This window comes from Carlito syrichta, unplaced genomic scaffold, assembly GCF_000164805.1.
Source record: "Carlito syrichta isolate Samal-C Ts95f unplaced genomic scaffold, Tarsius_syrichta-2.0.1 Scaffold315851, whole genome shotgun sequence".
Taxonomy (NCBI): Eukaryota; Metazoa; Chordata; class Mammalia; order Primates; family Tarsiidae; genus Carlito; species Carlito syrichta.
The window spans coordinates 328,751-355,228 of record NW_007259947.1 but is presented as its reverse complement, the minus strand read 5'-3'; the positions used below and the strand labels follow the sequence as shown (position 1 = coordinate 355,228).

Here is a 26,478-nt window from a genome sequence, read left to right as displayed (position 1 = left end):
TTGTTTTTACTTTCTCTCTTTGGGCCACACTAGACGTCCAACCTAGACGTCCAACCTATAGAGAACTTGCAGTAAGGAAAACAATTACAAACTGAGGGGTCTTCATTGAAAGCTATAGGAGGTAAAGTGTTCTTGTGTTTATCATGAGGCCCACAAGATGATGATGTTCAGGACCTACAGCAAAACAAAACAAACCAGGACAAAGCAAAAAATGTCAAATTAACTTAATGTAAATTTTTCAAAACTTAAAATGTTAACCCATTTCTTTTATAAAGTTTGAATAGAAATAAGATTCTTAGCATTCTTGTCACTTATTCCCCAACCCTGACTCTACTCCCCACCCCCCCACACACATACAATTCTCTGGTCACGTGGACCTGGGATGGCTACAGAACCCTAGGCAAATGACTCAAATTCCCCATGCCCCCATTTTATCAATGTTACAGCAAAGTTTAAAATGCTGTGTACATATCAGAGTTTTCATGAGGGCACATATAAAGCCCCTTGCACAGTGCCTGGCACAGAGTAAATCCTCACAATTATCAACAATTTCATCCTCTACCTTTTTCTTCTCTTCCCCAAAAGTTTACTGCTAAAACTGGAGGGCTCTTGTCTACAAACAGGGTTTTCCAGTCAGTTCTTAAAAAGACATTTCTTGGCAGGTTCTCGAACTCTTTTCTCCTGTTGGGATCTCCTGTTCTCCCTCTGCTAGGTACAGAGCTAGAGTTATCACCACATATCACATCAGCCACACTTAAATGTGCTATTTCTAAAATTATAAATACTTCTCATTACAAGGTTAAGACATCTAATTCTTGAAGACTTGGGGTAAAATGCTTCTCTCTCCTATAACCCTTTTCTTTTACTCAGTGTTTGCCAAACTGCAAAACAAAAACAATGTTAAGTGGAAGAAATATATATTACATATTATGTATGTATATATATGTGTGTGTCTATGTATGTATATTTCTACATATATACACATATAAACTTATCTTGCACACATTAACTGGCCCCAAAGTTGACATTCAAATAGAAACACCCGAAGGAAAACTCACTACCTGTGACTATGTGTTTGTTTCTGTATGTGTATATATATGTGTGTATATATATGCACACACACGTATACACACACATCTTTATCTTAATGTATATTCACGTGCGCCTTCTATTTACAGCAGATCGTGTTGGTTCTACAGCAGTGATACAGCTTCGCTTCTAAACAAATTTATCCAAAGAAGTGAATTTATTAAAAGGAAATGCTAACTAAAAATGGCACTAGCTGTACTTGAATACAACCAAAATCACAGCAGAGTGTTGTGAAAGATCAGGTTTCACTAACACAGTGTGGCTTGTGGAGCTCCTGTTTCAGAACCACCTGTGGTGCTTGTTAAATATGCAGGTCTCAGCCACCTGAGACCTATTGAATCAGAAGCTAAGAGTGTGATCCAGGAATCCTCAGGAGATTCTTTTGCACACTGAGTTATATGTGAGGTTTGAGAACCACTGAACCAGCACATGAACAATGTTCACAAAGCCTCTCTTCACAGCATTCTTTGCACAAATGTGGTTGTTTGTGTATTCTGTGTCTGGTCCACACACCACCATCTGCTGCATACTGTGAAGCAGTAAACAGAGGCCACTCAGTCCACCTGACTAGAAACAGGATCCGAGATGATGCTAAACACATGTGGAGCCAGGGGTGTCACACCCATCGGGTACAGTCATTGCCAAAGGATGTTTCTAAAGACCCCAGACTCAACACTGGCCTGTTGGCACCATTACAAGTCATCTGTTCCCAGAAGAGTACAAATCAGTGAGCAATTCTGTTGTTCTTAGAATATGTCTTCTCAATCTGAATAAATTTACATCTTCATAGGCAGTAATTTTTCCTTCCAATTTTTTCAATGTAAATGTCCTAATTTGGGGACAAGCTTACTCTTCTTGTTTTAAAAGCTCCACAATTCAGCAAAACTTCATGCACACAGCAGAGCCTACTGCATGACTGTTTAACCCTTGAATGTAGTTGGCCATGGACATAAATATAAAGACCTTGTTAAACTTTCTGTGGGTATCAGACCTTTACATAAACAGATACCAATCTGATACCATATCTTATAATATTACTTTGTTAACAGTCTGTGTTTTGGTTTGCTTGCTTGTTTAATGGATAATGTACATGAGTGTTCTTTATGTTATTTTCTGTACCTTTTTGCATGTTTGAACTATTTTTTAAATGTTCTTTTTAATTCAGTTGGAGAAAGGACAGTTGAATAGAAACAAAGGAAGAGTAACGAGACTATGGTGGTTTGAGTATATGTCAGGTCTAGAAGACAGATAACTTCCTTGAATAAAATTAAGCCCAGGCAATAATTCATGCCTTGAAACTAGACCACAAAATGAAGTCAGAATCATGTGTTTGTGCCTATTCTTAACTGTGGTCTCCAGTTCATACTTACTTGACAAAAGCAGACAAATCTTGCCAAATTATCTTTCCAGAGAGCTTCAATAAACAATTCACAGCGTGGAATTCCTATTATTACTTTTCCTAACCAAAAACATTTTCTTGGCTATGAACTCATATAGGTCCCTAATATACACAGGAGGCAAATGATTTTCTTGTATAAAGTAAAGAAATGGGGGGTAAAAAAGAGGGAAAATAAAGCCTTTAGTGAGGGTCTGTACCTCCTCTGTTAAGCTAACAGGAATTCATGCATTATTCAGTAGTTGAGATCTTAACTAAATACCGTAATATCATTAGAGAAAGAAAATACAAATGCTTACTGTAATACTCAAAAGCTTCCACCAACTTGCTATGTGTTACTCACATCACAGCAATATTTCCGGAAAGCATGACACTCTGAGACACTGGCCTTGGAATGACAAAGGCCATCGTGCCTCATTCTTCCCAACTCTAACAGATGACTTCATTATAGTCTATTCTCACTAGCCTGATAGTTAAGTCATGAAAGATTGAAAAATGTTTTAAAAGGCAGTAACCTGGCAAAGTCATTTTGGCTTTAATTCTCGAGCTGGTGTTTTATTTCAACCCAGTGTCTATTACCATTCAACTCAACACCCAGTAAACATTTATAGAAAAAAAGCTAAAAGGAAGGGAGAAGCACCCAGTAAGGTAAGAGATGAATGACTAGCATGGATCCTGCTACAAAGATCATTCCAATTCATAGACATACTCTATGTTTGTACACACCTCGTCAAGTCACTCGAGCTCTGGAGCCTTTCAATGGCTTCCTGTGCTCTGAGGATGAGGCCCAATACTGTACAAGGCTCCTGAAGGTTTGTCTCAGCTTCAGCTGACCTTTGCCCACCTCTGTCGTGTCACATCTCAGCATTCTTTCCCCCATCAAACTCCCGAGAGCTATATCCACTCCATGCTGGACTATCTCAATCATGTGCAGTTCCCCTAAATGCCACCTTCTCTTCCCTTTCCCCTCTAAACCAAGGTGCATACTCTGTCCTCTGCCCAGAACATTCTACTCCCTATCCTTTACCCAGCTAACATCTAGTATTTAGCTCCCAACGTACAGGATGCCTCTTCCCTGATCCTCAGAGACTGGGGTAGGAGGTCCTGACAAAACCTGGATAGCACCCAGCAGAGCACCTCTCGCTCTACACAGCATCTACTCCTTGCCTGGTCTGTTCCACCCACTCCCCCACCAAGACAGAAACTCAGAGAGAGCTATACCTTGTACACCATGGCCTCCTTGGCCTAGTGTATGACACTGATTAGGGCTCAATAAATGCGGAATGAATGAATGTAGGTGTCTGTTTACATTAGCCACACAGCCAAATAGAAACAACAACTGTGAAATTAAAGTGTACCTGAAAAAAAATTTTTTTTTTTTTTTTTGAGTTGGAGTCTCACTCTGTCACCCAGACTGGAGTGCAGTGGCCGCTCCTGGCCACCGCAGCCTCGACCTGCTGGACTCCGGCGATCCTTCCGCCTCAGCCTTCTGAGTAGTCAGAATTACAGGCATGTACTACCACGCCCGGCTGATTTTTTGATTTATTGTAGAGATGAGGTTTCGCTGCCCAGGCGGGTCTCGAACCCACGGGCTCAGGCAATCCACTCACCTCAGCCTCCCGAAGGCGCAGGATTATAGGCTGAGCCACTGAGCCCGGCTGAAAATTATTTTTAATTTACAAAAATCTTATTTACATTCAAATTTTTCAGGGACCCCGCTACTAGATAAAGTGAGATATGGGCATATGTATTTTGGAATATTATTTTCAACACAATACGCAATTTTGTTTTCCTCCTGTGAATGCATGTTACAATGTGACCCACATTTCAATGTGACCGCCTTAGACACCTGCATGAAGAAGACACAAATCCCTACTTCATTTTGCCTACATTCAGAAAATCCAACTTAGGGCTGTGATTATTATGTTTTAGTTCAAACTGAAAACAAGTAAGCCACAACTCAGGCACAAGGACTGTCACCACCCAAAAGCAATCACTGTCTCTTTTCAATGATTTATGTGAAAACAAAAACTTTCTTTGAGGAACATTTTAATATTTATTGAAATAGGAAATTATAAAACTCATTTCTAATCCCTTAAAAACAATTTTACAATTTAAATATTAACTTTTAAATGTGATGTGGTTAATGCATTAAAATGCTTCATTTTCTGCTGTTTTTAAACACAGTTACATATAGCTACTACTGCGTAATTCAGGACAAAACCAAACCTTTACCCAGAAATGGCAACACTTTTCAAGGAAGAAATAATATAATTGAGGTAAAATTGTCTGTACAGATGGAATTGAGTAATCATGTTAACACACTGCTAAATTAACCAATGTATTCCTCAGTTCTGTGTTACATGAACATAGAGTCTGAGGAGCCATCAATCTGCACAGCGTGTCATTCCACCAAATACCAAAAGATGAGTACTGCAACTGCTTGCCAGGACAAAGCATATTTTGTAAACAGGTGGGTAGTCAAATTAAACGAAGCCAAACAAAATCTGATATTTTCCACAAATGTCTGAGTTTCAGGCAGGAGGACAGGAAGAACAAGTGTTCTCTATTGCAAAACTCCACATAAATGCTTTAAGAACTGCACGTAACAAGTTGAAGTATCCAGACCTAAAAAACTATGAGGCAGAAGATAACAGCAAGCCCCATCTCTATTCTGAGTCCTAGTCCAAGAGTCAAGAAGAGGCTAAACAAAGACCCTTCAATACAAGGGTGCCTTTGTTTGCCCCTTATCCAGCTGCCCCTTCGATCTATACACAGCCCTACTGTGAAATCACTGGTCTTCTGGGGACCTCAAGGCATGCTCACTTCACCGTCTTTGTCTCAAAAACCAAGTTCTGCCTTGATGGGAATGTGCTATATGCATCAGAAAACATGAGAAGAGAACTTTTTTTTCCACAAAAACAACTTTCCCTTTTAGGCTACAGTTACCATCAGGCACCAAGACAATCAAACCACATGGTTGTGTCTCCAGTATTCAAGTTATTACTGAGGCAGAGATAAATCTGTATGCCTGTCCTTCTAATCTCAAGGATCAGACACCATTTTCACATCACTGAGACAACGGTGAGCCAGAACTAGAGCCTAAACCTAGCTAATGCCAAGTGCACACTCCTTCCACTGTAGTTCACAGTGTCCCATGTTGGCCAAGATTGCCGTCAGGGAGCCAGTCTGGAGATTCTCAGTGAACCTGAAACAATAGGACAGCCCTCATGCTACAGATCCAGAACCTACAAAGAATTCCTCAAATTCCTAGCCTTGACCTTAAAAGTTGGTTCTTAGTGCCCACTAAAATGAAAGCTCCGTGTATATAATATCTGCCTTGTTCACGGTTGAACATCTGTTGCCTAGAACAGTACCTGGTATAAAGCAGATACACAATAAACATTTGATGGTTTTGTTGGATGAAATTCTCATGCCTTGTTCAGAGATGCTCTGCTTCCCAAAGTCACCTCTCTTTGGTTTGTACTTTAAAAACCCTAATGAGCAATGTTCATTATGCTTTAGAGTCACTCTCGAAACATGGGGGAAAAAAATCAGAGAGCTGATGAGGACTTAATAAAAACCAAGGGCACTGAGGGAACACTTCAAAGACATAATAAAATATACCCTCCAATAAAAAGACAGCTGGGCAGGCTGAATGCCCTCCAAAGAGGTCCACATTCTAATCCCTCAGTATGTGAATATGCACATTACATGGCAAAAATGTACTTTGAAGGTATCATTGAAGTTGTGAACCTCAAAATAAGGAGATCATCCTAATTATGTAGATGACCCCAAACTAATCACATGAACCCTTAAAAACAAAGAACTTTCTCTGACTGACAATCAACAAGGAAACAGAGACCTCAGTCCTACAACTGCAAGGAACTGAATTCAGCCGACATTCTGAATAAGCCCGAAAGCAGGTTCATCTTCAAGAGCCTCCAAAAAGGAACACAGCCCTGCAAACACCTGTCAGCCTTGTGAGACTCTAGGAAATGGACCCAGGTGAACCCTGCTGTACCCAAACTTGTGGTCTTCAGAATGGTGAGATAATACATTTGTATGGTTTCAAGCTGCTAAGTATGTAGTGATTTGTAATGGCAGAACAGAAAAATCAATACAGCCAGCAAGGATCTTGACAACAGAAGCAAACAAATCCCTCTGGCCAAATTCTGCTGTTCCACTATTAAGGCATCTTCCTGCAGTCCAAAACAGATTGGAGGTAACCGTGCAACAGTAGAGAAGGGCCCCCACATAGACCATCCTCCTCCTTCTGAGAAAGGTGAGTGCTGCTTCAGAAGGACCTGAGGGAAGGTGAGGAAAAGTTCACCTGCCCAACCCATTCATACAGTCAAATCATCCTACTGGGCAGTAAAACAACAGAAGCCACTACCAGAGGGCCCGGAGCTCCTCCTAGAGGTTGTTATCTCAACAGGCAAATACTATGAACATTCAGTAACAAGAGCCTCCCTTTAAGAGTAAGTGCATTTACCCTAGAGATAATACTTCTTGTATCTACCCACCCTTATACTCATCAAAAAGTCATCTTTTCTAGGGTCAGTTGAGTCCAGCTTCTAGAGCTTACCTAACACATAATAAGCGCTCAATACACATTGCTCAGTGAATGAATAAGTTTTCAAGTAGAAAACAGAGATTGCCTAGTGGAAACCACTTTTAATTCCAGATAACTTTAAGGATATAATACCATTCTGACATCCAGTACTCATTTGCACATGAGATATGGAGTAAGGCATGGATATAAATAAGAATCTATGGGGTGAATCTGAGGCCTTGGCAATATCTGGGTAAAGAACAGTTTTTCACTGATATATTCTCCAGGAACACTTTGCTTGAGGTGACTTTGACAGTTTTAACACTGACCTACATAAGAAAATGTCTATCTTGCCAGCAGTTGTTTTCAGCATGCAGTTTCTATTACTAGTATCAATTAAATTACCAATTTCTATTTACCAAGCACCTAATGTATGCCAGGTCCCACGCCAGCCTCTTCATATGTATGATCAATAACCACAACAAAGGGTTAAATGTATCATCTGTATGCAAAAGAAGAGGGAGCTGAGTTTATAAGCTGAGCTAAATAATGTATCCAAGTCAGTACTGGTAAAATGCTTAGGCAGTATTTTAACCCAGATGCATCTGATCCTTCCACTCTGCCACACTTTCCCCATGTTGCCAAAACATTGTTATCTAGAGGTGATCTTGATACTGAAAGAGTCCCAAGAGAAAAAGTCAGGATATCCTTGGCTGAAAGATGGGAAAACACCCACATCAAAAAAATAAAGAGAAGGAATGTTTCAAAATATGTCTCTCCAATTTTTGGTTTAAAAAATGTATATATATTGACAGAACAGTTTCTCTCCCCATGATGCTGGGCCTGGCATCTGGTTGCTGCTGGTGCTCCTGTTGTAGTTCTTGGCACAAGTAACTGCCCATGTGTGATGTCGTCACATGTCACATCTATCTACTATCACAAACGTTGAAATTTCAACCAATAGCTGGGGGAAAAGACTGCCAAATGCAAATCAAATATCAACCCCAGGACTCCAATTAAGGCTCTGCCTAATTCAATACATAAGGGTTGCATTTCAAAATGTCTGGAAGTCATTTCATCCCAAAGGCATTCTCCATAATCATCTTTACATGGAACAGTCCTGACCACTCACTATATTCTTTTTTTTTTTGAGTTGGAGTCTCACTCCATCGCCCAGGCTGGAGTGCAGTGGCACAGTCACAGCTACTCCAGCATCGACCTGCTGAGCTCCGGCGATCCTTCCACCTCAGCGTTCCAAGTAGCCAGAACTACAGGCACGCACTACCATGCCAGCTAATTTTTAATTTATTGTAGAGACGCAGTCTCACCAAGTTGCCACAGGCTCAGGCAATCCACTTACCTTGGCCTCCCAAAGTACTGGGATTACAGGCTGAGTCACCGAGCCTGGCCTCACTCACTATATTCTAATTAAAGATTCCCATTCTCTGACTTTATAGAGAGAGGTCTCTCAACAATAGCAGAGGAGTAGGAGAATAACCTGAGATGTTCCACATAATCAAGAAATGTGCAGGAAGCATGTGATAGCTACCTTGACCAACTCCTGGTCATAAACCAATGTAGCCACAAGGTACAATCACAACACAAAAGGATGGAATACAGTGTGGCTGACAATATTGAAGGTGTATCTCCATGCACCCCATCATGTGGCTAATCCTCCCAAATGGAGAGATGCTCTCAAGCTGAAACTGAGATGTTAACAATCAGATGATGAGGGCTCTACTGTCATTCTACTTTGAGAGCAATTCAGACATTATGTGAGTAGAGGATTTTACTGGGTTAGGAAATCAATAAATGTTTAATGAATAAACAAAGAAGGGGCACCAGAATAAATTACTATGTCTTCTAAAAACACTCATCTTTCCAAAATTTGAATCCTTCCAATAGAAAGGGTGAGCATTTTTATCTTGTAGTGAAGTAAAGCAGCCTAAAACAGTCCATGGAAATGGTTAGTAATGACCTCCTATATAATTTGTAATAACCTTTGACCCTCACAATGCAAAAAGGGCCAACAGGCTACGAAAGACTGCACAAGTGATCTTATCTAGCCTTTCAGGCAAACTACTTAGGGTTGCAGACATCCGAATACAGGAATATAACTTACTTGAAATTATAACATGCAAACATTAACCAACAGAATCACAGACCACTAAACAAAGCACTCTATTTTTTTAAAGACTGAAATAGACTCACTGAAACTCACTGTATATCTTAAGCATTAGGACCAAGCCCTTCACAGTGACTGACCTGGGTGCCTCACAGAGGTACCCAGGGACTCACACACAAAGTTTTACTATTACCTTCATCTCAAGCAGTATCTACAGCATCATACAGTCATTCAGGATATGAGAACTTCGTGATGGTCAGTCAAGAATATAAACCCTGAGATGTGTTTCTAAGGACACATTCTAGGGTATCACCTAGGCACAGGGTCCGGAAACTTATCATTCCTAGTACCCTCTAGAAGAACCCAACTCTCTGCAAAGGAATCATGCTGCACAGAGTCCAAAGGAATATAATTTCACTTTATTCTAATGAGGAACATCTCTTTCCAGACATATCTCTCCTTCAGGGCTCTTTCCCTGGTTTTGAGAATCTTACTGACAAATCAAGGCACTATCTGGTGAGTAGGAAACGAGTACGTCAGATGCTAAATGATACTGCTGGAGGGATATTTCATCAGCACACTCAGAAAAGCCAGAGACATATTTGTTCTGGAACTATATACAACAGCCCCATGTCCAAAAAACTCAGGTTCACCAGCATTCTTTGATTATGAATGAATGGGGTATTCTCATGAAGTACTTCTCTGACCTACCGATTCCTAGGCTGATCAAACTTGATTGAGATTTTTTTTCTTTGAATACAATTTTGTCACTAAGTAAGCTAATTATCGGAAATGGTCCCATCCAAGTCCAAGGTTTTCTGACTGACAGCCAGCCCATAATGTCTTTCTGATGGACTTTTAAGATGAATAGATATTCATTTTCCCATCAAAGGTTTTCAGACATTTGTTTAAATCCAGTGAACTCTTTCTTCAGATGAATTCTTACTTTGATTTATAATATTAAAAACATGAAAAAGTGGATCTTGTCTGATTGAAATAGGCACAAGGGACTTTGGGCTTACTCTCAGCCACACCCAGGTTATTCTTCCCCCATTCACCCCTTGGAAGATGGCCCAAAAGTCTGAAAGAATACTTAGAATACCACTGAGCTAAATTACATCACAAACTCCCAGAAAGCCCTGTTTTTCTACAAAAACAAAGTCATATTGTCCAAGGAAAAATTTCACATTCCAAAAGCATTAGCGCTTAACGTTTCTCCACTACCAAGTTTACTACTCACCAGGATTGGCTTCAGAATGTTCATATTGGAATGAAGGACTCGCTCTGCTGCATCTAGTTTCTCCCTCGATAGGCTGCAAAGCTCAGAAACTTCTTGGTCACCAAGTTGAATCAGCTGTTCTAATTTTGATCCATTGCACAGACTAGTCAAATGTAACTGGTAGCCTTGTAAAAATACCTGGAAACGTTTCATGCAAAGAGAGACAAGTGAAATAGGATTACAAAGTTGGGAAGCTGGGGCCCTCACATCAACACAGCTTTGAAGGTCTTAAAACAGGTACCACAGCAAGAGTCCAATACATCGGGCCTCTTTACTGAACTTCAGAATGTATCAAAGCACAAGGCACAATGACAGGACACTTCAAACATCCACACAGTGTTAGACTCGATATCTCACACACTCTTGTCCTTCTTGCAAACAAAAATCCCAGGTCCAGCTCATTTTCTCAGTTGTGGGATACATGATTCAACAACAGAAATTCAGAGTCTGAAATCCTGGAACCACTTCTGTTAGCGAAAAAACATCCTCACTATTTTGGAATGTATGATATCTTAAACTAGAACTGGGCTGAATTATAGGGGGGGAAAAGCATTTATGCAAATTAACTGTAGGTACAGATATTTAACTGACACACAGAACTATGCTCAAGCAATTTTATTATTTGGAATTCTTTATTTTACTTGCCCCAGAGCAGAGTTCTAGAAAACCAGGCCTCTTCTTACCTCATTGATAAGCCAATTCTAAGTCATTCTTATGTATTTATTATAGCAAATCCACTACAGAGCCTCTCCTTGGTCATATTTTGTTTACTTAATTGCCTTTCTGGGCCTAAACAAACTGCTTCTTCATATACAGCCCTTACCATTCAGGGAACAAGTTTTGTAAGAAGAGGGGCCTCTGTTTATCAGGCCCACTTTGCATTAACAGTGCTGAAACATTCTAGACAGTAAATATTTGTTGAATGAATGAATGATGCAGATTCCTTATTACACCATTACCAGCTCGCCTGTTAGTTTAAATTGGTTCAGCCTGACATAATGTGAGTGATGGACTAAAAGCCTCACAAAACCCAGGCAGCTTTCTAAACACTGCAGAACATTTGGCCTGTTATAGTTTCCATTAAATTTTCACCTACTGCCAGATACTCAAGCACACTTCAGTTTTACTCTTTTCTTTAACTACTCCTTGCCGTCAGGCTGTCAGCATACCTTTAGTGTCTGTGTTTAGGAACACTGAAAACACAAACCATAATTACTCTAATGCAGAGACCACCTCCATGCTTAGAACACCCCCTTATTTTAAGCTGATCGGATGTGACAGATACAAAATTGGCAGGGGGCAATGGAAATTATGCTAAATGCAACTATTTTCAAAAGCCAACTGCCTTTGGCCCATCTCCCAACCGCACAATTGGTACACACAAGGCATATTTTCCTACTTTCAGAAGGGCAAACAGTAAGCACATTTTTCTAATTTTAAAAATTCTAGATCATGTGAAGCAAAAACCTTATTTTCAAGCATAAACATTTCCCTACTTCTGCTTATTGTAAAGACAAGCTAGTATGTAGACATGCGACAGGATGAGGAAGCAGTTCCTCTTTCTGTCAGAGAATAAACTTGAAAAGCATCTCTGAAAAATCAATAACCACACAGTCTGGGTCTGCTGACCACTGCACAGCAGCTGTATGATAGTTAATGATACCAGAGGAGGTATTCTAAGACTCTAAGGTTAAAGTTCTATATAAACACAAACATTACTTCCTGGTTTAAAAAAATTTTTTTAAATCTCCTTATGTAACCTTTGTCCATCTTTTTTTAAAAAAAAAAAAAAAGCATTCCATTTCTAAAATCTCCCGTCTCAGATTTTATAGACAGAGCTGCTCCAGATCAATAATTCGCAACCCTGGTTACTGTCTCAGAACTGTGAAATTTTTAAAAAATAATGTTTAGCTCAACTTAAAATGTAACCCTTCAAGGAGGAAGTAATCACAAATGCCAATTGACGGCAGGAAATCAATTTTGCCAACCAGGTGGACCCTGACGCCATTCTCTGGATGGTTTGGCAATTCCAGCCTGGGCAGGGGAATAAAATTAGGTGACGCTGAATTTGAGCTAACTACCTCCTTCACCACCACTACAAGGACAGGGGTTTATTCACTTCTTTCCAGGCACTTGGACAACGTAATTGCTATCAGGCCCACGGAGGAAGGTGGCAGCTTACCTTGGTGAGACTGATATCAGCCCTCAGCATTTTATCCACCGTAGGCCTTGGGAGAGAAAGGTTGTGATACAGGAACCCAGAGAACGTTTCATTATCCATCAGGAAATCCTGAAGCTTCAAGCCTGTCAAGAAAGTGTTTTATTTTTATTTAATTCATAACTCTGGGGGTTATTTTTATTAGTACATAATAGGAGGAAGAGTAGAAACAAGTATTATAATATTTATGACTATAAGTCTTTGGGTTTAAGTACACAGAGAAATGAGTTAGGTGAGCAGCACCTTATCAAGAGAAGCATGAAAAGATTGCTTCCTGAAAACATGGTGAGCCACACTCAACATGTGCTCCTCAACTCAGTGTCACAGTGCTATTACAAACACACCAGAGAAAGAAAGGGAGAAAGGGGGAGCGAGAGACAGAGAGAGGCTTTCCCTGCTTTATAAGCAAAAGCCAAACCTTTGAAATGATTTTGCCCATCCCAGAGATTTGTGACACTATTCACAACACTCCTGTCTCCCCTAACTAAAACTGAAGAGTTGTAAAGCCTTATTCCCACCAGCCACAGAAGCTGATCTCCTGTTTATACAAAGAAGGCAGTGGTTCTCAATCTTGAATGTTTATCAGAATCACCTGGAGGGCTCAATCAAGCACCCCACCCCCAGGACCCCACCCCCAGGGTTTCTGATTCAGTGGGCCTGGGAGGAGACTGGAGAATCAGCTTCCAGGTAATGCTGACGCTGTTGTCTAGGGGGTCACACTGTTAAGAACAACCTACAGGTGTCTTATGCGTATCAAAGCGTAAAGCTTTTACAGACATGTTCTCAGTTTAATTCTAGATGTAAAAAACACGTGATACAAAGCTCTAAAACCCAAGTCTGCCATGCTTTAGGAAAATACATGAGCATATATTTTAAAATCAGCCCTACCCACTACTGGCTATATACCCAAAGGAGCACAAATCACTCGACCAAAAAGACACCTGCATGCACACGTCGATCACAGCACTAACCACAACAGCAAAAACATGGAACCAACCTAGGTTCTGTTCAGTGGTAGGCTGAATAAGGAAAATATAGTATATATACACCATGGAATACTCTATAGCCATAAAAAAGAACAAAATTGGGCCCTTTGCAGCAACATGGGCATTGGTGATCCTTTAGCAGGATTCGGCTAAAGACCATCATCCTGAGTGTTTTATCACAGAAACAGAAAACTGAATACCATGTGCCCTCCCTAATAAGCAGGAGCTAAACACTGTCCACCACCTGAGTGACAGGCTCAATAGAAGCCCAAGCCTCACCATCACACAATATGCCTGTGTAACAAACCTGCACATGTACTCCTTGCATCAAAATAAAAAATTTAAAATAAAAATAAAATCAGCCCTAACAAATGATTTGATTGCTAAAGGGTTTCATAAAGAATCTTTTAAAATAAGGAGTCCTCTGGGTTAATTTAGAAAAGACTTCAATCCAGTGTAGCCAAACAGAAAAAGCACTGCTCAGAAACCCAAAATTTTAGTCCCTAGAGTTGGTGGCTATGTCTGGTGGTGTCATTTGGGTATTTCATATCTTTGTTCTAAATCTCAGTTTCTTCATCTCCAAAACAAGAGGTTTCTGAGCAGATGCTTAGTAGGAGTCCTCTGGCTGTAAAATACTATCGTTTTTCTCTTATTTATTTTATTTGACTGTCTATTTCTTCCACTCCACTCTCCTAATAACCTAACTTCTGTGAAATAACAATAAAACCAGCTCATCATGACCACATGGCAGGGCAGTCATCCTTTGCAGAACTGCAGCCCACAGGCCCAGACACTAACCAACCTCTAGAGGGCAAACTTTGCAAACCCAAATCATTGACCTGAAGAGAAATAGAGGTTTGATCTGAAAACAGGACTACAGTGTGAGGCTTAATAAGGACAGGAGTTAATCCAGGGAGCTAAGAGGGCCATGCACAGAGATAAAGTAGCAGTAGGACTCCTACAGTTCAACCAGATTCTCGTTAATGCTTTAAGATTCAGTTGCATTCTGCCTTAAGCAACCTTCAGTAATATAGTTATAAAAGAATAAATTAAGTAAGTCATCATTTCACCTCTAGAAAATGATTCTCTGCTATCCCTATTTGACTGGCTTCTAGTCATTCGTTATGACACCCAGAAGCTGTTCTAAGCCCAGTTAGTGTCCAGTCTCAGTTTCCATGCCCCTGCACACTGCCACCTGCCTGGTGCTCCCAATCACATATGACACTATACTGTTAACATCAGGCTCACTTCTGTAGGTGTCAAACCTCAGAGCACCTAAGACTCACTTAGGGAGCATGCTAAAATACAATCCCCAGGATTCTAAAATAGTTGATCTAGAATGGGGGGCCCAAAAATCTACATTTTATTAAGCATCCCTTGTACTTATAAGTCAGGGGGCATCTAGGGACTATATATATATATATATATTTTTTTTTTTTTTTTTTTTTTTTTTTGAGTTGGGAGTCTCACTCTGTCACCCAGGCTAGAGTGCAGTGACATGCTCACGGCCACCCCAGCGTTGACCTGCTGGGCTCAGGCGATACTTTCGCCTCAGCCTTCCAAGTAGATGGAACTACAGGCATGTGCTACCACACCCAGCTAATTTTTTTATTTATTGTAGAGACAAGGTCTCACCAAGTTGCCCTGGCTGTTCTCGAATCCGAATCCGTAGGCTCAGGCAATCCTTTCACCTCAGCCTCCCAAAGTGCTAGGATTACAGGCTTGAGTCACCACGCCCAGCCCATACTTTAATAAACATTGTTTTACTAGCATATTGTCTCCAGGAGATTGTACCTAAAGGACACAGAAAATGCATTTTATCTTAGTATCACCAATGCCCAGATGAAGACCTGGCACAGAATTACTGCTCAGTGAATGACAGTGGAATACTAAATACTAGGAAATGAGATTAGGACTGAGAAGATTCCAGAAATATCTGAGCAGCATCTCAGGAGATTTCCTTTCCGCCGAGTAGGTCCAGGAAGAACCTAGGGATGACAGGACCACCTGTAGGTCATACCCCAGGAGTAAACAGGACCCCTGGAGTAAACAGGACCACCTGTAGGCCATACCCCAGGATTAAGCAGGACAGAATTGTCTTTCCAGGGCCAGAAAGTGACATCCAGAGTGTCCCAGGATCACTATGGTAGAAGGAAACAGGAAGGAAGGTAGATGAGCTGGTGACTTCAGATGAGTCCTAGTGTGAAAAGGCAGACACTGACTCTTGTACAACAATGGAAAAGGCACCACACTGAGAGTCAGAAACCTGGATTCTCTATCCATTTATCTTCTGGGTCATTTCTAGTTGTGCCTCCACTGCCTTGCCTATAAAACAAAAAGTCAAAAAAGGCCTCTGTGAACTCTAGACAGAAAGAGAACAAACATATGAGCTGACCCTCACTGACTAGGTGGGCCACAAATTCCTCCAGAGCAGTATACAACATTGTACCAGAGAACTTCAAAACAGCCCTTTCCTTCCCAAGCAGGGTGGCAGAAGTGTAGGAGGCTGACCCAGGCTGCATATGCAATGAGCCTAGGTCATCCAGCAACGTGCTCCAGACCAGCAAGTGTGCTCAGTGTGTTTATAAGGCTCTTCTGTTATGTCAACAAGTTCTGAGGATGAGGTCAGCTGGATGTGATCAAACTCCAGTCACCTATCAGTGAATCCCATGGATGAGACACAAGAACCAGAGGCTGATTAAATAGTCAACAACCCTTGGCAGTGCCTGTTGCATGGTGCGTTAGGATTGCTGGGTGGGGAAGCAGCAGTGAGGGCCAAAGATCCCCGGCTACAAAGAACTTGCAGCCTGATCACATGGATATCCACCCCGGTGGGCTCAGACTCACACACCACCATCGATACGACAGCTGCAACTCATGGGACGCAGGAAGGCAAGATGTGCAGCTCACTGGTTTTTGCCCATGGCTTCCTGTTAGACTCAACTGGAAGTTTTACAAAAATCCCAAAGCCTAGACCACACCTGAGAACAACTAATCAGAACTGCTAGGGGTAAGACCCTGTCATAAGAATTTAATAAAACTTTCCAGGAGATCCCAGCCCATTTGAGACACAATGGTGTAGAGCAAAGACCAGGGTTTGGGACCAGAAACAAAAATAATAACCATTTGTTGCTGCACTCTGCTGTGGTTAGCTGTGTGACTGTGAGAAAGTCACTGTGCCTTCCTAAACACAAGTTTTCTTACCTATGAAGTGAAGTTAACAGTATCTACCTTTCAAAGATATGAGGATTAGAGATATTCATCATGGTAGATGCTCAATAAATGGTAATAATTTCATTATTATTGAAATGGTCTTTTCACTCAACTTTACCACAGTATATAGAGCAATGCAGTACACAGAAAAGATGAAGACACAGTCCCTGTCTTCAAGGAACTTTCAGGGCTGATAAGGGAGATGAAGGGGCTAATCAATCCAAGAAAAGAAGGATAAGAAAGTCAAAAAAAGACAGAGAATGGAAGCATTTGCCCAAGGAGAAGTTTGTCTACAAGTGCTTCACAGAAATCAGACTGGAGCCAAGTTCTGCATAAGGACAGCCAGCCAAAAATTCCCAGAAGATAAAGTAAGACCCTGCTATGCGGGCTGTGTGACCTCAGTTCCATCCTCTCTTGATGGCAGTGACCAAGACATCTTGTAGTCATAATGCTATGCAGATAGTAGCTTCTCAACAAATATTTGTGAACGAATAAATAAATGAAAAAGTAGATGAGGAGAGAGCAAGGAGATTCCTTAGAACCTAAGATTTAGGCAGGGAGAAAAAGCAGGGAATGGGTAAGGACAGAGGAGGTTTTGTATAGCTGGTCTCAGTCTTCTCCATGGTGTTGCTGACAGAAAAATGGGTGGAAAAGCCAAGAGTTTCGAGAAAGCCAGATGTCTAAAACAACCTTTCTTCTCTTATTCCAGGGAGCTAAGAGGGTCATGCACAGAAATAAAGTCCAGCAGGGTCCCGACAGCTCAATCAGATTCTCATCAATGCTGTCTGATCCAGTTGTATTCTGCTTTAAGCAACCTTCAGTAATATAGAGTTATAGAGAATAAGTTAAGCAAGTCATCATTTCACCTCTAGAGAAATAATTCTCTGCTATCCCAGTTGGCTAGCTTCTAGTCATTCCTCATGACACCCAGAAGCTCTCCTAGGCCTAGTTAATGTCAAGCTTCAGTTTCCATGCTCCTGCACACAGCCATCTGCCTGGTGCTCCCCATCACATATGACACTATACTGTTGCATAGGGTTCACTTCTGAAGGTGTCAAACCTTAGAACACCTAAGATTCACTTAGAAGCATGCTCAGATGCAGTTTTTTGGGGTCCAATCTCCAGGATTCTAAAATAGTTTATCAAGAATGGGGAGGCCCAAGAATCTACATTTTAATAAGCATCCTTATTTCATCCTCATGAATTGGCCGATGATTCACCTTCTCCAGGAAGGCTACCCTGACCTTCCCACTCTCAAGTTGGGTTAGGTGGCCCACTTCTGTGCCCAGACAACATCCTGTGTCTCCTACAAGTGCCATACAGAGCAAGCTGCAGTTGTCTACAGAACAGAAATGCCTTGAGGGCCAGGATTTAAAACTCCAAAGCCAGCTATGTCTGGCACACTCAATACTTGTTGGATGTATGAATGAATGAATACAAATGAATGGATAAATTAATGACCTGATGTGATCTGGGAAACTGCCAATTGTAGAGAAGCAAATTCACCTTGCAATGGGTTAGGGAAAAGATGGAGCAGGACACAAATGTAAAACACACCAGGTCACAATGGCACTAAAGTTCTAAGAAGCCCACTCAGCTGCACCAGCCCAAGTCAAAAGGAGAGTCAGATGAGTGGTAGTTAGAACAGGGTAGGGAATAGGACAGAGGGAGGCTGAGTCAGCAAAATGATGAAATGGAGATTACAATGGCCATCTATCTCACTCACTGAGCTGTGCTAGGTGTTAAATGACAAGATGCACCTATGGACCCAGTATAATGCCTGGTACTGAGTAAGGTATGCCTAATATTATCATTTTCAAGTATGACTGATCTCATTAGCTTCATTGCTGATGAGATATAGCATATACAGAACAGGTAAGAACACAGAAGTGACTTTGTCAACAAAGTTGAGGTGTTGCATCTGTGATCTAAGGAATGCCCAGATGTGTATATGTGTGCATATATATATCTGTATTATGTATTTGCCTGGCTGAGTTCCTGAGTCAAACAGAATTATTGAGTTATTTCTGCTGATACTGTCTATGAGGTAAAGGAAAGACTGAAGCTGACTGATCTGTCTATCCAGAACTTTACAAAAGAATAAATAAATCTAGTATTTTACAGACAAGCAACAGGAATGATAACATCTGCTGGCCACTAAAGGATGAATGTAGGCAGAAGACCTGGAAAAATGATCACTCATTCCAGGCAAGGCAGGGAACAGTCACTTAGTCATGTAACTTTGGCCAAATGAATTAACATGGGCCTGGATTTTATAATCAGTAAAATGTGTGATTCAGAGAAGATGATCTCTGAGATCTTCTTACCCATGATATTGAAAGGAACATGGATTAAAAGAAAATCAGCACCAGAGAGCATCAGAAGATCTGAATTCAAGTCCCAGCTCTACCATTTCCTGACTGCGTAAACTGTACTTTTCCCTTTTTTGTAATCTCTCTGGGCCTCAGTTTCCTTGGATGTAAAGTGGGAATAACAACATTCACAAGTTGTTGTTCAAACCAAAGGTCAAGAATGTGAAAATGCTATTTCAGTGGAAAGAGCTGGTCAGCTTCAAGTATTTGCTCAGGTAACTGGGAAGGTAAGACCTCTGTCACAGAACACAGAGCAGGGCTACTGCTGCCAGCAGGGAAGACTGAAAGCCACTACCCAGCAGAAGGTCAAGAGGGCTTTCGTACCACAATCTCTTCAATACAGATCAAAATACTTGATCTGCTGAGCTCAGTCTCCTTGGTTTTTCCTGGAGCAGACAATGACCTACCAATTCCCTAAGAGTTTTGCTGTGAATACAGTGAAGTACGGAAAAGAAAGGAGAAAAAAAAATCCAATGCTGAATCCCAAAAGAACAAAACAAGTGAAATGTATGTCTGTGGGCTGGGGAAGAGTGAGACAAAATGCTCAGTTCCTTGCCACAGCATCTAGGCCAGGCCCCTGGGACCAAGCTGAGGAAAGCGCTTCCACAGGCATGAGGAGGGGTGTGACCAGGAGAGGCCCTGCTCCTGTGGGATGCTTCAGTGGCTACTTTGTGTTCCTTTGCTTCCCTCCAGCCTACCAGCCTGAGGCAGACCCCTCTCTGCCTTGGGAGATGAAGAGGTAGATGGGAGGAGGAAGGAGGGAAGGGAGGAAAGGGAGGGAAGGGGAGGAGGTTGCCAGAAGGAAGAAGAGGGAGGGCAGCGCCTGAAGGCGGAGGAGGAAAGCCCTCGTGTGAGCTGGCTGGGGTTACTCTCGGTCAATGCCCTCCAGTCCCCGGCTCGGGTTTCAAGATCGCTGTCTTCCCTTTTGCTCAATTTGAAAAAGAACCACAGCAATCAGCTGCTTTAGAAGTGGGTGGAGGAAGCAAATGAAAAAAAGGAGAAGTAGAGAAAAAGATCATGTCAGCAACCAAGGCCCAGACACTCTTCTTAAATGGACCCTCGGGGTAAGGGGGGGGTCTCCCAGTTGCTAGGAACTGTCAAATGTGCAGTGGCGTGGTGGGAGAAAGGGTCAAATTCTAACTTGTAGCTTTACTTAGCCTGGGCTGGTCTAGCCTTATAAAGGAGAACTCGAAACACTTTTTTTTGCTATAAAAGGGCTGATAACAAGTACACTCAGGGTCTTTAGGGGTTTTTTGTTGTTTTGGTCTGTTTTCTGATGCTAGGGCTCTACTTTCTTCCTGAAGGATAGCTGCTGCCTGCTTCACTGAACAACTGAGCCCTATCTGGGAAAACCTTGTCGTTCAGTGCACTGGAGAAGGGGGCAATGCACAGTGAGGCCGTTGCTCCCTGGAGTGACTCCTTAGGACAGGTGACAGCAGGCCCAGAGTATGGGGTACACAGCCTCAGGACCTCCCTGAGGTTCATGAGAACCTGGGCTCCCCAAACCAGGAGGCAATTTCTTCTCTACATTGAAGGCCTGCTAAGGGATACCAAGACATACCCCAAAGAGCTCAGATTTTGGAATCTAGCTAACCCAGTTCAAAATCTCCGTTCTAGCATTTTCCAGTTATGTGTCTTTACGAAAGTCACTTGGGTTCTCTGAAGCTCCATTTTTCCGTAAATGGGGTCCACCTTCCTAGGAGTGTGGGTTGGGTGAGCACTAAAGACACTACTGTGTTAAGTACTTTGGCTACTGACACACATAGTCCAAGAAAAAATACAAGCTGAAAATTAAACATGTTCAAAATAAATGTAAAGTCATAGATGACAGTGGGGAGCTAAGAAAAACCAGAATATTTAGGATTTATGCTCCCTGAACGCTTTTAGGTAGGAACTAGGGAAGGTAGAGTCTTCTCTTGAGACCAACGGGAGAACTATAACTTTAGGAACCATTTACATTAGTTCAACAAATTTCTAAATGGCTACAGTACCCAAAATACTAGTTTATGGTTCAAAGGCCTAATGCTTCTCTCAATGCTCTGAAGGCAGGAGCCTGTAACAAAAGAGGTGCTGTGTAAAGACACAATCCCTGCCCTTGCTTCCAAGAGGAGATAGGTGAGTTTCTAAACTTCTCTGCCACTATAGAATCAGTCATCACCAAAATCAGGGGTAAAAAGAGACATCTCTCATCTTTCCCCAGGTTCATCTACTAAGGCAGTAGCACACCTGCTATGATTTGAATGTTTGTATCTCCCCCTCAAACTTTATATGTCAAAACTTAGTCACTGACATGACAGTATTAAGTGGTGGGGCCTTTAAGATGTGTTTAAGTCATGAGGGTAGAGCCCTCATAGACGGGATTAGAGCCCTTATAAAAGGACTTGAGAGAGTATATTTGGTCCCTTCTGTCTCTTCTGCTATATAAGGTCACAGCATTGGTCCCCTCCAGAGGGTACAGTAATGAGGGGCCAATTTTAGAAGACAGCAACCCTCACCAGACACTAAACCTGCCAGCAGTTTGATCTCGGATTTCCCAGCCTCCAGATCTGTGAGAAATAGATTTCTATTGTGTATAAACTGCCTAGCCTCAGAAATTTTTGTATAGCAATACAAACAGAATAAGACAACACCTATAGGTCTTACTGAAAAGACAGAAGGTGGGAGACACTGCTAGAAGCCCCTGGAATAAGGACTGATATCACATGTAAGAACCTGAATGGTAATCAGGTCCCCAAAGAGTCAGTGGGGACTGGAACCCAAGAGGGAAAGAGCAGCCTTGTCATACTGACCAGGGGGTAGCAGGGTATAGGCAGGCTGGTCTTTGGAAGCCTGGAAGAAGGAAATTGAAGGTAACACTAAGAAGGTAACACTGGCACAAATGAGCTTGGGACCTAACAGAAAAAGCAGAAGAAACAAGGAACCGACATCAGAAAAAGCAAGAAAATAGCTGAGAAGAGAACTCTGTCTGGAGAGCCCTTTGTGAAGACCAGGGAGGCAGAAAGATGGGAGAGGATACCCAGAAGATAGAAGGAGAAAAGAGAAGGGAAGAAATCAAAAGTATGAAGAAACACAGAGTCCAGAAAGATGGAATCAAACTGAAGAGGTAGAGATAGAAAGGAAAAGCGGGTTGGAGGCAATCAGTTCTCACTAATGAGCTGGTCTCTGACTGAAAATGGGACTAGACACCCCAAACACCACACAACACGGAACTAGAATCAGCCTGCAGGGCCCTAAGAACCCCAGGAACAAAGGGAAGGAAAGGAAGATGATTTTGCAAATTAGAAACTGAGATGAGATTATTTCTAAGGCTAGTCTAAGGAAGAATTGTTAATATACATCACATATAAATAGCTTAATTTTTTCTAACTTTTAAAAATAACAAAATGTATTAAGGCACATAATAGTGCTTTGTGGGCGGAGAAAAGTGATTTGTATTTATCAAGCATTAGACACATTATCTGTCTTATTTTCTGGAATCTCTAAAACTAACTTACAAAAAGGTATTATTATGCCCCTTTTGCAAATGAGGAAACAGATGTGGAGATGTTAGTGTCTTGTTCAGGGACACAAAATAAACAAGTAGCAAATTTGAGCTCAAATGTCTTTGACTGCAAAGCTTTGGTTCTTTCCACTATATCGGCAACTAAATGAATTGTTTTACTCTTTTAAAATGCCTCATCATGATTTTGGCATCAAAAGCTGGCAATGCCACCCATGTTTCCTGGGGTTGGAATAAGGCAACCTAGCAGCACCGTGTGGCAAAAAGATGCTGAGCCTGGGAGTCAGACCTGAATACTATTTACAACTTTACTCTATGACCTTGAGCAACAGGTATTACCCTTTTAATCCTCAGTTTCCTCATCAATCAGATGGAGACAATAATACCAACCTGCCAGTGCTGTTTGAAGCCTTGAATGCAATAATATACTAAAAATGCAAAATTGCATCATTACCTGGTGCAGCTTAGTCTGGTAGACAGTGTCATCCTAATACTCTAACACTAATTGTTTTTTCGTTCTTCAATGCAACAGCGACAAAAGGCCGGAAATTAGAAGCTTCTGATGAGAAACAAACTGGACTTTCAAACTGTTCTTTGCTGCCCACAGGGTAAATAAATCTTACACTGGAAAAGCAGAAGACATGCGACACTGTTCTTGATGTTAACAATTCAAAACTTTTTAAAGGCAGTCTGATATGTGTGGGGTACATACTGTTCTGTAATCGAATGCAATTGTGTTTTCTATTCTTGTCTGGGTAAAGCTGACCTTTGATTTGATTTAGTTCAAGCAATATTTCAACACTGCAGTGGAGCACTGAACTCCCCTGATTACAGCCCAGCTGGGGCCAGGCCCCTGCCCTGGATGGAAGAAGCCTGAGCTCTGGGATGCATCCTGGCTTTGATAGGTTTGGAAAACTCATGGTACGTGAAAAAATTTCAGAATATGAACCTCTAAGGCCCCAAATCAAAACTTTGACAAGTGCATACCAAATGTGAATTCCAATTCCCCCCAAAGATTTCAAAGAATTTCCATTTTGATGACATAATTTTGACACATATGTCATCAAATTTCCAAACAAGATGACACACTGGGGGCCCACAAGAACTGAAAACAAAGTTTGGGGCTGCAACTTCAACTTCACCGGCTGCCAGGATGGGTTTACGGGGTTCAGGCGGCACAGAAGTGGCTGTGAGTCACACAATGTTCTTTCTAGACGGGTCTTGGGAAACATTCCACCCGTGCCTGAAGCCAGGAAGTGGAGGAAGTCTGGCACTTCTCTCGGAAGCCCTCTTGTCTAATTTCTCACCCCAGCCAGTCCATGCCCTGTGTCCTGCAACCTCTGGGAAGTTTCAGGCTACCCAAGTCTGATCTTTCAGACATAACAAGAGCAGAGCATGAAAAACTGGAGTTCTAGTCCTATTACTGCCTCTTGTCAGCTGTGCTTTCTTAGGCATGTTACTTAGCATCTCTGAACTTCAGCTCCTTCATGTGCATAAAAAAGAATTAAGTGCCCTACACTATATGATGGTTGTAAAAATGCAGTGAGCTAAAGGACAAGTATGACACTTACTCTGTGCCAAACACTGTACTAAGTGCTTTACTCTTATTAGCTCATTTATTCACAGCGTTCCTGAGGGGGTACTAATGTTATCTCATTTTGAGGAAACCAAGGCACAGAGATGTTACAGAATTATTCAAGGTCACACAGCTGGTAAGCAGTAAGCCAGGATTTAAACCAAGCAGTCTGGCAACTGAGTCTGTTCTCTTAACACTAACTTGTACTGTCTAGGGGATATTTACAAGACGTTAATTTCACACCCCTTCCCTCAACTCCCTACCACAGCCAACTACCTTGCCATGTCATCAAAGCCACCCTACCTCCTGCAGCTCATGTCTTTTTTATTTCAAAGATCAAAGCAGAATCAAAGGTTCACACCATGAGTTCTCAGTATTACCAGTAAATCTGACAGCCAGAGAGGCATGATCCTTTTCCCTAAGTAAAGTCCAGCATAAATCTCAGGACTAATTTTCCAAAAGCCTTGGTCAGAGCCACATCAGAAAAGCAAAACAAACCAGGTTTGTATCATGAATGCATGGGAAATGTCAGCCAAGCCATTGACCCAAAACAAAAGACCAGCTAAAAGGAGAGAGAAACTCAAGACCCAGGTCAGGATGGTGGGCTGTATGCCGCACTGCCTAGGATCTCTCCTCCAGTCCTATCCCTTTCTAATCCTTGACCTCAATAATGTGGGATGGCTTCCAAAGGGACATCTCCAGCCCAGTGACAAAATGCCTAAGGTTCTTCTTTGTTCTTTCCTGGCAAAGTATTCCTAAGCTTCAGATGACTCTACGTACTGGAGAGAAGGCATTTCAGAAGCCTCTGAATCAGGGGCCGCTGGTGGCCAGTGGTAGCCCTAGTCCTCATCGGAGCAAGCTGAGATAAGGTACTCCAGGCCACAGCAGACAGGCCTGTAGGCTGTGCACTACCCATTGCAAAAGAGCACAGTTCTCATGAGGAATGCCATTCACGTACATGCACCCCCAGACATGTGTATCTTGTATAGCTTGAAAGCTATCCTTACCTATCCTGACCGAATTCAGCAGATCTAGAAAATGATCTTCCACAGTCCTACAAAGTACTCGATGGGCTTCTGGGCTTCAAGGTTTCAAAGTACCCACAGTCCCACAAAGTACCAATGCTAGGCATTGGTGTGGCTGTATGTTGAGACTAGCCCAGACACTTGGAGAGCTAAGATCCTGACTGAGGACAGAAGTTGCTGAGTCCCATGCACAGGGGAGACAGGCTCTCTGGCTTCTAGCCACACCACAGAATCCACAGTCCTGTCCACACCACATGGGTCATGCCACAGCTAAAAAAGATGGAGAACGTCCATAGGATGCCCCACAAGCCTAGGAATCGTCCCCAGACCAGCATATGCAACGGCAAGGCTGAGGGAACAGCTATGAAGGAAGTGGCAGTGGACAAGGTAGGTCTAGCTAACTATAGAAACCGAGGATGGGGGAAGCTGAGGGACTTCTTCTTAGAGAGGATGTGAGAATGGCCTATCCATGGAAGGCAAGAAGTCTCAGCCCCAGCCTGTGCACTTCCCAACTGCCAGTCAAGTAAGAAGCCCTGATCACTACGTGGAGATTCCCAGTCAAGAGGGGCAGCATCCATGCAACCTAGAATTGAAGGAGAGCCTGCAATCAAGATCTGGGAATTGGGAGAGGAGCTCACCTTGGGCAAAGCGAATGTCTGAGTACAAATGTTCAACAGGAAGCAGGTTAACAAGCCCATTAGGTTTCACTAAGCAAAGTATTTTAAGTAGCTGGGAAGGAAATACACAGCAAAAGCAAGACAGCAAAGAGACACCTCCTTCTCCTGCCCAGCCCTCATTTTAAGCAGTACCAACCCTCTGAGGGAGTCTTAGCTCAGGTCTGCTGTTCACCCACCTGAAAATGTCACATTCACCAAAGAGGGGGCACAGTGTTGGCAGGTGGCTTGGAGTGGGGAGTGAGGATGGCGACAGGGTGAGGGAAGAGGCTGAGGAAGGAGGCAGCACTTCCTGTTTCCTCATGCCCAGGCAGAAGCAGATGTAGGTTTGTGAGGCCTGGAGCAGACACAATTTGGGGAACTCTCTTTAATAAAAAGAATATTTTTTAAAAATTTTACTTTTGCAAAGTTTACAAAAACATATCACTGTGTAAACATATAGATAATACCCCCTTGGAGGGCTCTGAATGG

General features: G+C 42.1%; 1 protein-coding gene across 1 annotated transcript in view; it reads right to left on the bottom strand.

Moving 5' to 3' along the window:
• Nucleotides 1-26,478, bottom strand: part of ABCA1 (ATP binding cassette subfamily A member 1) — a 135,234-nt gene that overhangs the window by 61,802 nt on the left and 46,954 nt on the right. Inside the window, exons 6-7 of the mRNA XM_008073464.2 lie at nucleotides 12,627-12,748; nucleotides 10,406-10,582 (exon numbers count right to left, since the gene is read on the bottom strand). Of these exons, the coding sequence (XP_008071655.1) occupies nucleotides 10,406-10,582; nucleotides 12,627-12,748 (299 nt within the window). The remainder of the gene's footprint in view (nucleotides 1-10,405; nucleotides 10,583-12,626; nucleotides 12,749-26,478) is intronic.